This window comes from Ochotona princeps, chromosome 17 (genome assembly GCF_030435755.1).
Source record: "Ochotona princeps isolate mOchPri1 chromosome 17, mOchPri1.hap1, whole genome shotgun sequence".
NCBI lineage: Eukaryota > Metazoa > Chordata > Mammalia > Lagomorpha > Ochotonidae > Ochotona > Ochotona princeps.
This window is the reverse complement of record NC_080848.1, coordinates 12,446,852-12,461,798: the sequence shown is the minus strand read 5'-3', so window position 1 is coordinate 12,461,798 and position 14,947 is coordinate 12,446,852. Positions and strand designations below refer to the sequence as shown.

At 46.4% G+C, this 14,947-nt stretch overlaps 1 protein-coding gene across 5 annotated transcripts in view; it reads left to right on the top strand.

The window, feature by feature from the left end:
• The window catches only part of TLK2 (tousled like kinase 2), a 116,247-nt gene extending 107,352 nt beyond the window's left edge, over positions 1-8,895 (top strand). For all 5 annotated transcript variants that reach the window (XM_058676622.1, XM_058676625.1, XM_058676623.1 and 2 more), the window contains 3 exons: positions 1,985-2,096; positions 3,647-3,754; positions 7,799-8,895. In XM_058676622.1, the coding sequence (XP_058532605.1) occupies positions 1,985-2,096; positions 3,647-3,754; positions 7,799-7,972 (394 nt within the window). In that variant the 3' untranslated portion in view covers positions 7,973-8,895. The remainder of the gene's footprint in view (positions 1-1,984; positions 2,097-3,646; positions 3,755-7,798) is intronic.
• The last annotated feature ends 6,052 nt before the right edge of the window (positions 8,896-14,947 follow it).

Sequence of the window (14,947 nt, the reverse complement as noted above, 5' to 3'; positions counted from 1 at the left end):
GGATAGTGATGCTTGAGAGAGTTGTTCTTTATAATTCTTTCCTGTTTTTCTATTTACTTCTATGTCTTTTTTTTCTTCTCAGTAAATTCTATATATTTTTCCGTGTGTGTTTGATTGAAACGGTTCACAATAAATTTTATTCAGTCAAAAGTCTTATCATTCAAAAATGGCTGTTAATAATAAGAGACAATAATGTGAAAGTTAATTTCTTTCTGAAATAAGAAAGCAACCATCCTTGTCATCTGAGACCAAGTTTGAGTGACATGGTAGATCAGAGAAGGGAACATTTCTGCTTCCCTTTTAGACTTAGTGTAGATTGTTCACCAGAAGCACAATGGGGTCCAAAATAAAATTTTCCATGGAATGGGTTTCATTAGCTTGAAATCTATTAGCTTGAAATTGATCTGTTATCATTAGAATTCTACCTTCCAGTTGTACCGTGGGTAAGACACCAGGCATGTTTGCCGGCACAGACACCTGGGGCACTTCATGATTGGCGTGAGAGGCAGTCTTGTTTCTAGGTAGCAGTGGTAGAGAGGGAAGGCCATGAGTGTTGAGCTGTGTTAATAGCTAGTTTGGCTTTGCTTGCATTATTTGTTAGTTTCCAGTAAGCCCTTGAAGTAGGAAATATATATTCTGATATTTTAGGTTTTAATGTCTCTCATTTATATATTGGAATTCTTTCTGGTTGATCTTTCCAAAAGAGATTCCACTAAGATAAAATAGCCTCTTCCTTTTTTTTCCCTTTCCTTCCTCTCTTCCTCCCTCCCTCCCATCCTTCCTTCCTTCTTGCATCTTCACCCATTTTTATTGGAAAGACAAGTCAGATTTATGGCGAGAAGGAGAAACAGACAAAGATTTTCCATCCACTGGTTCACTTCCCAAGAGGCGATGATGGCCGAAGCTGAGCCAATCTTGAACCAGGATTCTCCCCCAGGTTTCTTACCTGTGTGCAGGGTCCCGAGGCTTAGGGCCATCCTTGACTACTTTCCCAGACCGTAAGCAGGGAAGTGGAGCAGCTGAGACATGAACTAGCATCCCATATGGGATCCCAGTGCTTGCAAGGTAAGGATTTAGCCACTGAGTCATCACGCCAGGCCTTATAATAGCCTCTTTCTTCAGATCTCTGTGCTGGATCCTGAATTCATTTGGACTTTTTAAAGAATTGGTTAGTCAATTAGTTAAGTGTGTTCTGTAAGCAACATGAAAGAATCTAAGAAAAATCGTTTTCTGTGAGGTAGATAGACATATGTGTTTAAGTTGTTACTTTTTAAACACGTTCATATTTTAATGTGGTGATCAAGCTGTTGTGTTAGTGCCCTTAGCCTTACAAAAAATTTGGATAGTACATTTATTAGACACAACCCTGGTAAAGGAGGCTAAGGGTGAGTGAAGTGAGGCTAACTATAATATTTACCTCTCTTAGTATATTCAGACATGTATTTTTTTGGTAAGATTTACTTATTTTTATTGGAAAGGCAGAAATACAGAAAGAAGGAGAGACAGAGAAAGATCTTCATTCACTGTTTCACTCCCCAAGTAGCCATAATGGCCAGAGCTGAGCCAATCTGAAGCCAGGAGCCAGGAGCTTCCTTCAGGTCTCCCTGTGGGAGCAGGGTCCTAAGGCTTTGGGCCATCCTCTGTTGCTTTCCCAGGCCACAAGCAGGGAGGTGGATGGGAAGTGGAGCAGCCGGGACACCAACAGGTGTCCGTATTGTCCATATGGATCCCGGTGTATGCAGGGGGTGGATGTAGCTCCTGAGCCGCTGTGCTGGCCCTGGACATCTATTGATGACCTGTAAAGACACTGCCATCTGCCTACATGCAAATGTTTTTTCATTGACTCTCCACATTGGTTTTAAGTTGACTATTAAAATTCTAAGTATTTCTATTTTCTTTGCCTTTTTGTGTATGTCTTAACTTGGTATAATTGTTGTTTTTTTTTTTTTTTTTTTTAAGAAATCTGGTTTTCATTTTGCTACAGGTATTTACCACCAGAGTGTTTTGTGGTTGGGAAAGAACCACCAAAGATCTCAAATAAAGTCGACGTCTGGTCAGTAGGTGTCATCTTCTACCAGTGTCTCTATGGAAGGAAGGTGAGCAAAAAGCTTGCAGTGGTTGGGCTGCTGCTTGGGTGGCACGTGGCTTCACATGGAGACATTAACTCTTTGAGTTAATCATTGGATTATGCAAAACACAATCCTAAAGAATAGTGGTCTAAGGAACATACAGACTTAAGGATAAAGACTTTATGCATAAACAGAAATTTGCCTACCCTTGGTCTAGGGCCTAATGAATTCTACCTCTTTTGCAAACTGGCATTTTTACTTATTACAAACATGTTTGAGATCTAGGACATGTTTTAATTTTAATAATATGTATGGGGATTTACATGAAATAATTTATACAAGTGTATAAACTCTGTCTCTGCGTGCCATTCTGAAGGGTGCTGAGAACTGAGACTCTATCCAACCACCCCATTAGCCAGAGGTATTACTAATAAAAGCATGGAAAATACCCAAGGCAGTTAACTCTGCTCGAGGTGATTTATCATTTAAACATTGAACCCTGAAAGTAAACTCTACCTCATAGAGAGGTTTTTCTCCCCCTTTTGAGTGTGTCTTGTAAGTGTCTTTTTGTGTCTTGTAAGTATCTTATTTGGATCCAGCTATTGCTTTATATGCCCCTGTGTGCCTTTGGCATGTATGTAAATTGCATTGTTCCCATTAGGTTGTGGATATAACCCTGGAGAGTCCTCCAACTCCTAGCGCCTATCATCTTGGTTCTATTCCTCAGAGCAAGCCCTTATTTCAGATTGCAGCTTCCTCTTCAACCTCTTCTTGGTCTGTCTGACTTTATCCTACCTCTCCAAAAGAGGGAAACTATTCAGAGCTAGTGCTGCGTAATTATTGTTTATGCTGTCTGATGATGTTGAACTGCAGCTGAGAATAGTGGTAGAGGATACCTAGAAAGAATTGTTTGGGATCACTCAGTAGAAACACTGTTACAGATGACAGTAAGCTTGAGCTTGTTTTTTAAGAGTTTGTAAAGATACTTCAGAGGGTTTGCTGGGAAAATAAAATTAAAGATTGAATTTATTTTGATGCCAAAAGATTTGGAAATCCATGCATAGTTTCTAAATACTGTTCATGTTTCATGAACTTCTTGAAAGCCTTATGCATGCATGAATCTCAGAAACTTTTTGGCACCAAAGTAAATGTATCTCTTAATTGTATTGTTCTGTGAACTTTTTGAAATACCTCAGAATACAAAATGGCCACCTGGGACACAGATGAAGCCACTAAATAATGCCACCTTCTGCTTAAGCCTTCCCCCTTCAGCTTGCTTTTCCGTCTTTTTTTTTTTGTCTGAGTCTTGGGTGGCCAGTGCTTAGGCCTGCAGGTGTCACTGAGAGCCAGAGTGGTTGCAAGTTCCTACTTGGAATCCTGCTTTCCTTTGCTGTAAGCAAAGCTACTAGCAGATGTGCTAACAGAGGAGCTACTGCTTTGCTCCCATCTTTGCCTTGATCCTGAAGTGAATCCATGAGCAATTCCTCCCAATAGTTCTTACCAGGAGAGGTCTTTTTTTCCTTTCCCTATGGTATCAAATTACATTCTCTTCAATTTATTTTATTCTTGTATGACAGCCATTTGGCCATAACCAGTCCCAGCAAGACATTCTACAAGAGAATACTATTCTTAAAGCTACTGAAGTGCAGTTTCCGCCAAAGCCAGTAGTAACACCTGAGGCAAAGGTAAGTTTCCACCCAGTGGTTAGCAGAAATGACTGCTCTGTTTCCTATATTGCTTTGGGTAATAGATGGTTTATCAGCTATGAAATTGAGACGGAGTAAAAACATCAGATATAAATACTCTTTTTAAAAAAAATTTATTTGTTTGAAGAAGAGCAGGAGGGGTAGAGAGAAAGGTCTTCCATATGTCACTTCACTGTCCAAATGACTGCAATCGCTGAACTCACCCAGTCTGAATCTGGGACCTAGGAGCTTCTTCCAGGTCTCCCATGAAGGTGCAGGGGCCCAAGCAGTTAGGCCGTTGTCCACTGCTTTCCCAAGGACATCAGCAAAGAGCTCAGTCAGAAGTGGAACAGCTAGGACTTGAACTGGTGCTACATTGGCAGCTTAACCTTTTGCACTATAGCACCTGCCCTAAATGATTAGCAGATAGAAGAATATTGCTGACATGTTGCCTGTCTCATCTTCAATTCCAGTGAAGGGAATGTTGACAGGTTGGATGTTCAGTCTACAGAGAGAGGGCACAATCCAGTATGTAATACCAGGTGTTGTGCACAATCTGAAGGATATTGAAACTCACCCCTTCAGGGTTGTGAGCAGCTTGGATATCTGAACACAGTACATTTTATGGCATGTAGTGAAGCTGTTACTGAAATGCAAGAGTGCTTCAAAAAGTTCATAGAAAAGTGGAATTAAAAGGTGTATATTTTTGGTGCAAAATTTTGACATATATGCATATAGGTTTTTCATAATACATACTTTTTCATGAACTTTTGAAGGATTTGTGTGGATTTCAAAATTTGGGGACATCACAATTTATCTTTCAATTACCTTTTTCGTAAACTTGTTAAAATACCTTTGTATTCAGTGGGAGGCAGAGAAAGAAAGCTATAAACAATCTCTTCGGTCTTGGTTCACGCACAGAGCACGGTTCCAGTAACTTTTCTTAGTCTCTATTTTGTGGTGTTATTTGTCTCTCATGTATGAATTGTGCTCGGGTGCTGCCAGCCCATTGAAAGCCATGGCCAGCTGGCATTGTAGAGGGCAGAGTGAGCAGCTGGAGTGGGATCCATAGTAGCAGGGTCTGGCTTCTCCCATCTTCTCGCTGTGTGTCTACGTGCACTCGGCAGGAAAAGCCCTCTTCAAAGCGGGCTAGCTGACATGTGACATGCTGAGAATGAACTTGTAGTGATTTTTCATTGCTGACTGGTGACTTCCACACTGTTCAATAGTTAGAGTACTGTGTAGCCAAGACATTGCATCTGCACATGTAATAAAATCCTAAGGCAGTTGTAGGTTTCCTGACTCCTGGGAAAGAGCTGGAAACAGACTTTGAAACCTGACGGGCCTTACGTTGGTGTCAGCTCTTCCAGAAGTAGCAGTGTAGCTTTAGACGCCTTTACTCACATCTTCTGGCTTGCTTTTCCTTTTACATAAACAAAAACAAAAACATGTTTAAATGGTGGCTGTGAGGTTTGAGTGGACTGTGTCACCTGCCACTTGTAGATTCTGCAACTGGTTTTAATCCTGATGTCACAGTTGCCAATTAGAGTTGACACAAAAGGCTTGAGTAGATTGCCTGATAGATGTTTAATTCTCATGGGTGAGATCTATCAAGACTGTTGATTTACAATACTTTTGTAAAATTGTGTTGTTTGTTCAGTAACTAGTGAACAGGTGTTTCCAAAGGCTTGGATACTGAAAAATACAGAAACTTCTCCATATCTTTCTAGTAACTGTCTCCAGTTTCCCTCATCTTCCTCCTTCCAAGTATATTTTTCAATCAACACTGCCCTTTTCTCTCTCCCCTCCCAAAGCAAACCCTTATTAATCACCAGTCACTTTCCTGAGTTGTGGAACTGTAACTGAATTTGTAGCAATAAACTCCACAGACAAGGGCCCTGCCTTTAGGGAGATTATGTTCTACTAGGTGAAACAAACAATAAAGTAAAACAAGTAAATACATTTCAGATGATGATAAATGTTGTAGAGAAAAGAAATCGAGTCAGAGGGCTGGGAAGTGGAAACCCCTTTTCTGACAGGATGGTTAGGGGAGGCCCTGAGGAAGTGCCGTTCAAGCCGTGTCCTGAGTGGTGTGGAGAAGAGTTGGCCCAGGTCACACGTGAGAAGGGCTGAATGGCTGGACAGGACAAAGTGGTGGGGAAGGCAGCAGGGCAGCTTAGCATGGGATAGAAAGTTGAAGTTTTTTTTTTTTTTTAAAGATTTATTTACTGTTTTTTTTTTTTTTAATTGGAAAGTCAGATATAAAGAGAGGAGGAGAGAGGAAGATCTTCTGTCCGATAATTCACTCCCCAAGTGAGCACAATGGCCAGAGCTGAGCTGATCCGAAGCCAGGAGCCTCTTCCAGGTCTCCCACGTGGGTGCAGGGTCCCAAGGCTTTGGGCCGTCCTCGACTACTTTCCCAGGCCACAGGCAGGGAGCTGGATGGGAAGTGGGGCAGCTGGGATTAGAACTGGCGCCAATAGGCGAGAACTTTAGCTGCTAGGCTAGTACACTAGGCCTAGTAGTTGAAGGTTTTAATCAACACACAACCATAGAATCTGAATAATGACTCTTTTAAGATCCTGTCGTGACAGTTGTGTAGACAGATTTGATTTGACCAGTATTCAACACCAGAAAACCTATTTAGCTCCATTATTTCTGTGAATCTGTTTTTATCTTACAAATGGTTTATTAATCAAGCAAGTATCTATTAGGTATCTGATTTTGAAAAACAAGAATTGGAATTATACTTTTGTGTTTTGTGAACTAAATGCACAAAAAGAATATCAATAGCTTGTTTCATGTTTTAAATTGCTTTCTGGGTACTTTTAGATTCACGGCAAACTCTGAGTGGAAAATTGAAAGTTGTCGTATACCATCTGCCCTGGCCCCATGCATGGCAGCTGCTATGAGCATCTCACATCAGAGTGGCACATTTATTACACTCACCTGTACATTGGTACATCAGGGTCATCCTAATGTGAAATACGGGCTTTTAGTGATGGCAATGTTTTAGATTTCTTAACAGATCCATGTGTTTAAAATAATTGCATCAAGGGTGAGCACTGTGGCATCACAAGCTAAGCCTCTGCCTGTGGCACCAGCATCGCATAAGGGCACTGTTTCAAATCCCAGCTGCTCCACTTCAGTCCAGCTCTCTGTTGGTGGCTTGGGAAGGCAGTGGAGGAGGGCCCAAGGCCTTGGGACCCTGCACCCACATGAGAGACTCGGAGGACTGCTGGCTTTGGCCTGGCCCAGTTCTGGCTGTTTTGGCCATTTGGGAAGTTAACCAGTGGATGGGAGATCTCCTTTTCTTTCCGTAACTGCCTTTTAAATAAAAATAAATTTTAAAAAATCACATCCTAAAACAGATCTATCTAGTTTTAAAACAAGAAGACAAACAGGCAAAGGACACTGCTCCCCGTGAGGACCTTTAGCAAAGTGCTGTGGAAATGAAAACTTGGTTTCACATCCAGTGCAGAGGCACCTCGGGGGCAGTCCTGCATTCCGAGTGTCTGTCCAGCCCAGTCCCAGCGTGTCCCCAGGCTGCGTCACCCTTGAGGACAGAACTCAGGTTCACGTCTCCCTTTATTGCTTAGCTGTGTGCTTGAGCACTTGCTGACCGACCTTTAGGGAAGAATGAGGTCTGTGGAGAGAGCGTGTCACTGCATGTGGTGCTAATAACTTGTCCTTACACTTGCCACTTCCTTAAAAGTTAACGGGAGATTGTTACTTGAGGATGTCAGACTTCCCATCCACAGCAGCCATGACAAAGAGAATTTTCTGTTGAGCAGGACATTTTGGATGCAGGAATATTTCAAAGTCATGCCCTTTCAGGAACAGAGACAGGAGCCCTTGGCAGCACAGTGGAACTCCCATAGGTGCCGTGCAGGGCATCTGTCACCCTGCTGCTTCTCCTTCCTGGATCCTTGGGTCGGCCTGCTGGTTTATGGGGAAGACCTGAAGCACCTGATGATCCAGGGATTCCTTCTGCCTTACCAGGATTGTCTGCTCTCATCTTCTTAAAGAAACTTTGCTTTGCAGGCGTTTATCCGACGATGCTTGGCCTACCGGAAGGAGGACCGCATCGACGTCCAGCAGCTGGCCTGTGACCCCTACTTACTGCCTCACATCCGAAAGTCGGTCTCCACAAGTAGCCCTGCTGGCGCTGCTATTGCATCAACCTCTGGGGCATCCAGTAACAGCTCTTCAAATTGAGACTGACTCCAAGGCTGTAAACTGTTCAGCACACAAAGTGGACAAGTGGCATTGAGCAGCGGGTTTGGAACGTAGCGAATCCGAATGGATCTCATGAAACCTGTACCAGGTGCTTTTATTTTCTTGCTTTTTTTCCCATCCATAGAGCATGACAGCATTGATTCTCATTGAGAAGAATCCTGGGGCGCTCTGGCCAGGCCTCGTAGGAAAAGGTCCCGCCCAAGGTTCCGGCGTTAGCGGCCACAATGTGTGGCTGCTCTGAATGAGAAAAAATTAAAAGAAAAACTGGTTCCATGTACTGTGAACTTGAAAACAGGCGGACTCAGGGGATCCCTGATGCAATGCTTCAGATGAAGAATGTGGACTTGAAAATACAGACTGGGCTAGTCCAGTGTCTATATTTAAACTTGTTCTTTTCTTTAATAAAGTTTAGGTAACATCTCCTGAAAAGCTTGTAGCAAAAAGGCTCAGCTGGGGATGGTGTTTGACTTTGGAGGAAAAAAGTTGCTATTGCCCATTAAAGGCACTAGAGTTAGTGTTTTATCCCCTAAATAATTTCAATTTTTAAAAACATGCAGCTTCCTTCCCCTCCCCCTATTTTTATTTTTTGAAAGAATACATTTGGTCATAAAATGAAACCCGTATTAGCAAGTACATGGCAATGTTCATTCCAGTCAGATGCAGCTTTTCCTCCGTCTGGTCTCCCATTTGCAATTGCTTTCCTCCTCTCAGCAGGGAACAGATTGAGTGGGAGAACTGAGATGCGCGGGTTTTTGCCATTGGACAATGAATGAGGTCAGGCGACTGCAGCTTGAAGTCTCTGGGTTTTCAACTATTTCTTCACAATTTGAACACTTGACGGTTGTCCCTTTTAATTTATTTGAAGTGCTATTTTTTTAAATAAAGGTTCATCTGTCCATGCAGTCCTTCAGCTTGGAGTCTGTGAATGCAGTAACTGCACACTGGCTGGGCCGGGGAACAAGCTGCTCGCTGAAAGGGCCGTTTCCTGTCAACCACATTATTATAACTTGATTAGCATAGAAGCTTTCCTCTGCAGACTTTTGGTATGAAACTACCTTCCCCCGGCCTCTCAATTTTGTGCCTGTGTGCAAGACAGAGAGAGAGAGAGAGAGAGAGAGAGAGAGAGAGAGAGAGAGTGTGTGTGTGTGTGTGTGTGTGTGTGTGTGTGTGTTTGTGTACATTACTTTGTCTAACCCACTTTAATAGATTCATCTAGTGAAATTTTTAAAAAATGTCAAAGAAAATAGTTATTTCAGCTGTGGACATATTTTGAAATTAACTTTTTTTTAAAAAAAGAAGTCTTTGAGATGTATGAGCAACCAAGGATGGAGCTGAAATGGGAGATGTGTGGCCCCACTGTGCCCTTGCCACAGCAGAGCACTGAGGGGCGGAGGCCAGGGCTGAGCATGTGGTAGCCAGCTTGGAACGTTCCTGACATGTGTAGCAAGAGCACTCTGCCAGAAACATTTCAATATGCAGTGCTTGAGCCTACGAGGTCTTTGGCTGCAGGATGGAGTTAGGAAGGACAGAGCCCTCGATTCTTGGTTCCAGCATGAAAAATGTCGCAGCGGACAAGTTTTCTAGGAGCTCTGTTTTGAGGCTAGGTTAGGTTAGGGCAACTTGGAGTATTCCACAAAGGAGAGACGCTCATGGGTGTGTAGCACGGTATGGGTCTCTGAACAGAAGGAAGTGAGCCTCAGGCCTTAGCACCCAGCTTTCTCGCAGCGCTTTCGTTGAAACCTGCTTAAACATGCCCCGTGCGTGCACGGATCTGTGTGGGTGTGCTGCTTTCTTTGGTCTGCCTTCAGGAAGCTGAGCAGAGCACAGAAGGGGTTTGGGTCTCAGTGCCTGAAGCAGACACCATGTTTAAACTTACTCAAAAGAGTTACATTATACTCCTTTTTTCTTTATCTCCAATAATCTTGCAGTTGTTATTTTTAATATTTTAAATGTCGAAATGTTTAATGTTTTAATGTATCTGTAAGTCTGACCTTTAGCATCCTGCTTCCTTTTTTCCCCAGGGGAGGTGGGGGTGGGCAGGCAGGAGGACCTTGCGGTTTGTTGCCTTTCTGCTGTTCCTGCCTGTGTGCTGTTTGGCTCCAGGGCCTGTATGGAGCTGAGGGGGTGTGTGAGTCCAGGCAGGACCCCGTGTCACCTTGTGGACAAGCCCCAGAGGATGTAGGGAATGTTGCCCTTTTCCATTTTTTGAAAAAAACCAGTGAAATCACTGAATGGGGATTCTTTCAGGATCGATTTTGTTAATATGAGTTTCACTTTTTCCAAGGACAGTCCTTTATTACCACAATGTTGTTCTACTTTACACATTAACCAAAACAAAACAAAAAAAGAGAAAGTATTAATTTGTAATTAAACCCAGCCAGATTGTTTTGGCCTTTCCCAGAGGAGAGGGGGTGCGGAATGGTATTCAAATGAGTTTTAAGAAGTGAACTTACCCTTCTCTTGATTTTACTCTAATCCTCCCGCTTCCACTGGGGTGTGGGCATCTGCAGTGTAGCCAGGAGATCCCAGGAGGGCCAGGGAGAGCGCACTGATGCCAGCGGCAGGTCTTCCTAACTTCTCCTTGGTGGTTGCAGCAAGGAAGAGCGTAGGAAGGCTCCGCTGGCGGCTCACCGTCTGCAGGTGGAGTCTGGGAATAGTGCCCGGGTGCTTTGCGGTAACCAGGGCAGCGGTACAGAGACATCACCTGGCAGAGCTGAGTGCGCCTCCCACTGGCCGGCCCCTACCACAGCGTTCATTCAGAAGGGCTGCTCACCTGTTTTCCTGTGGTCTGCAAACATTTTCTTCCAGCTGAGAAGATAAGTAATGAAAGCATTCTTGGGTGTCTTACTTTAGAAAATAGCCCTCTTTTTAAACATAGCCAACTGGATACCTACCTTGGTGGTTTTGTTGTTTCTTTCTGAGCATCTTTCCTTGCCTCCCTGACTTTAATTGCCCAAGCCATCTGTTTCCTAAGGCAGAATCACACAGAGGTTAAGCTTGAGTTTTAAAATAATTAGGTCTGCATTCAGATCCTTCCTACAGACTTGAGGGATGTAAGTAAAGGTATAAAGGAACTGGCACACGAGAGGAAAATCAGAAAAGGGGACTGGAAAAAGATGACCAGGTCCATCCAGCAGATGGAAGACCTGCCCGAGCTCGCACATCACCCAGGCTCACTGGTGGGTGATGCCGACATTTCGAGAGGCTGCCCCTCTTGCTTGAGTTCAGTCCCCGCTTCTGCCTTGGGAACAGCACATCTCTTGGTGCACCGGTGGCACTGAGGCACTTGCATGGAATGCAGGGGCTGCTTGCAAGGCTCAGGTTGCCAAGCACAGCTGTAGGCTCGCTGCCTGGGCTGAGCACTGCGGGTGGCCGGCCCCACTGCCTTCCTGCAGCCCCTGCGGTTGAGTGGGGGTTTGGGGAGAGAATGGCTGCCAGGCCTCGTCAGTACTCACCCAGCTGAAATGACTCCTGCTTTATCCTGTGTTTAGAATGAAAATCTGGAGCCCTGGACTGACCTAAGACCGATGTTATACAGGTTCGACCTCTAGGTAGGACCCCATTAACATGGGGGTGCCTAACAGAACACTTCAAAATCATTCATTCGTTTGAGCAAAGCTACTGTCCCGTGGTCTTGGTGGTGGTGCCTTGTTTTGGATTAATTTTGCTCATTTTCCTGGTCCCTGATCAGTCCAGGCTGCAGGAAGAACTGGCTTGGCAACCTGGACTGAGGGTGTGGGAAGGTGGGGCAGGACTGCCACTGGCAGGGGGGAGGTGGGGAGAAGCTTCTGTTGAGCTCTGTGGGTGGGTTGGGAGAACCTGCCAGAAGCTGGGAAAACTGGCCAGCCTGGGAGCAGGTCTGGGACTTGGTGGGCGCAGAGAACACAGGAGCACCATTGTGCTGGGCAGCCGGCTGGAGTCATCCAGAGGGTGTGTGTGTGTGAAGGGCTGTTCCAAGAGCCACAGTGAGGGTCGGAGAGCAGCTGACTGGCTGACTGAACGCACCCAGGGTGTCCTTGCTATCTCAGAGAGCCAGCTGCCGTGCTCCCCTAGCGAAGCAGGCAGCTGGCTCTAGCACCTCTGCTTTGCCAAGAAGCTCATCTGCCGGATTCCTTCTCAGCCTAGACCTAGGTAAGGTAAACAGCTGTTTTTACAGATGGGGAAACCAAAGCCCAGAGACAGTTTAGCGACTGCCAGTGAGTGGCACAGTGACTGCAGGCTGAAAAAATGTGTGAGGTGGCTTCCCTGAGGCCCATCTGTGGTCAGAGGCTGCTCTGGATGAATGGAGTACCTGGGCTCCCAGGTCCCCGGTCCTGAGTCCTTCCCCTCCCTCATGGCTAGTAGCCTTCAGAAATCTCCTTGGAAGAGTGGGCTTTGAGACACAGCCAGTTAAGCCTATGCTTGGGACACTAACTGCAGAGTGCTGGTTAATCCACTTTGGATCCAGCTTTCACCTAATGCATCCTGGAGGGCGGCGGGAAATAGCCCAGTAACTGGGTTCCTGGCATCCACATAGGATCCCAGATGCAATTCTAGGCTTCTGGCCATGGCCTGCCCTGCCCTGTTTGTTGTGAGCTTTTGAGGAATGAACCAACAGATGAAAGAGCAACTGTCCTTGCACCTTTAAAGTAGCTGAAAACAAACATTTAAAAAGGAATAAATCTCCTTGGAGACCCAGCTAGACTGGGGAGCAGCCCTGACCAGCAGTGGCCACGGGTGGGTGATGGGGTGTGGCCTCACAACATTTGTGCTGCAGGTTCCCTCTGCCATTATCAGATTAGATCTGGATTAGGAGGCTGCCCTCCTGCCCTCCCCTCAGTGTCCCAACTAGATAAAGAGAGAATGGGACACTGGGCCTTGGCTTCCTGGAAGGGATGGATGAAAACAAGGTGTGACTAGGTGCCACTTCCTGTGACAGTGGGCCCTGGAAGACAGAGGACTTCAAAGGTCTCCTTGTGTGAACCCTTCGGCCTGGCTCCCTTGTCTGAAGAGTAAGGCATGCCGCTGGCAAGTGAACCAAAGGTCTGTGTAAGTGGCAGGAGCCATTGCCTTAGCACAAACCCTGAGCCTGTCCACCCTGGCCGGACAAAGCTGTGGCCTTGAATCATAGCACGAGAACATGGTGAGGTCCACCTTCAGGTCTCAGCTCTACAACTTGACCATGTGACGTCAGGCCAGGTGTACACAGCCACAGTGGCCCATCTGCAAGCTTCATGCAACCACTCAGAACCACTCGGAACAGAATGTGCTGGGATGGGCTCTGTGAGTGGCACAAAAGCATGCTCATTTGTCCCCTGCTTTAAGGAAACTTACAAGTGAGTGCCTGAATGCAAGTTCCATGAAAGTGAGGTGAGGTTCCTGGGGTTTTCTGAAAGGGTGCCTTGGAAGATGGGCAGGAATAAACAATGAAGAGACCTTTCCTGCCTACCTTCAGAGACACAGTCCCTCCAGCACCCTCAGGCCTTCCAGTGTCTTGGCCAAGAGACTGTCAGCTCAGGTGTCCTTTCTCCTGCCCTGACCTGTCATGTGGCACCTGTGTAGGGGAGGGACCAGACAGGAGGGAATCTCCCTGAGCTGAGGAGGAGGTTGGGATGTAGGGGGGAGCCTGGCAGTGTGACCCACTTAACCTCCGAATTCTGTACGGTGGAGCATGGCTCACTACAGACCCTGCAGGGATTACTGTCTTTGTAAAAGGCATGAAATAGCTGATTGACATCATGGTGTCTCCCACCTGCCTTTCACTGAGGGCTGCAGAGTCTGCGCAGCCTGTTGGGTCAGGGCTAGGCATGGGGGCCAGCTGGTCACAGCTCCCCAGCTCCCCTTTGGGAAGGACGGAGTGGCAGGGTCTGTGGCTGCAAAGCCACCTGGCCAACGCCTTTTCTCCTTCCTGGCCAGACTGGGAGCCACAGGCCGCTGTTGGACCAGACCCATCCTAGTGTGGGACCAGATAAACTGCTGAACTGGAGAGATGGCGCCCTGAAGGAGCAGGAGCTCCGCTCTGGGCACAGCCCTAGCACCTGGTTTGTCCCTTCACTGATGTTGTGTTGTAGGTCTGGTCTGCGGGGGCTGCTCCACTCCCCTAGGCACCCTGAAGTGGAGAGGCCGCTGAGCTCCAGAAGCAGGGAAGAGGAAGCCCGTGTGAGAGCACTACTGAGCGCCGTGAGTAGTGGCACTGCAAACCCCACACGTCCCGGGCACCTGAGATTCAGAGGGGAGGCACCCTAGGAAAGTGTGGCCCAGGAACAGCAGAACCAGATCCAGCTCACCTTGCAGCCCCACACTGCCCCGTGCTGGACAGGGTTTGCTTATGCATTTCTTAGCCAAGGGAGCATCAGGGGAGTTTGTTTCCCCCTTTGAGATACCAGTGAGTGAACACGTGGAGTTGTTCAGACGACAAGGGCAGGTTGTCATCTTGTCTGAGGCAGCCCTTATGAAACGGACCTGTGCAGGTCTCGGGGGCAGTTGGTGGGCGGAGGTGGAGGGAGACTCAGGAAGGGCGATACCTTGAGGGAGGGAACTACGTTTCCGATCAACACCTTCAACCTAGCCCCTGCTGTTGCAGATATTTGGGGAGTAAAGCAGCAGACGGGAAATTGAGATCTCTAGCTAGCTAGCTCTGCCTTCCGGATAAGAATTGTGTTTGAAGTAGAATTGTGAGCTCAGGGAGAGCTAAAGGCCACAGTGCTGGTTAGTGGAGGTGCCAGGATTCTAACCCAGGTCTTTGTCGCTCTAAGTCTGTGCTCCTTCCACTAGATTTTGATGAGATGACAGCCCGCGTGGCCACTGCAGGCTGACAGTTGGTGTCTGAAGGAGAACTATTTCACAGCATTGATATCACAGCAGCAAAAACCCTGTTGGGCACAGCCCCATGCCCAGCTCGGAGACCTCCTGGACTCCTAGGCACACAGCCTCATCCCTGGCACACAGTAGTTCTTCCTAAGTAGCTGAGCCACA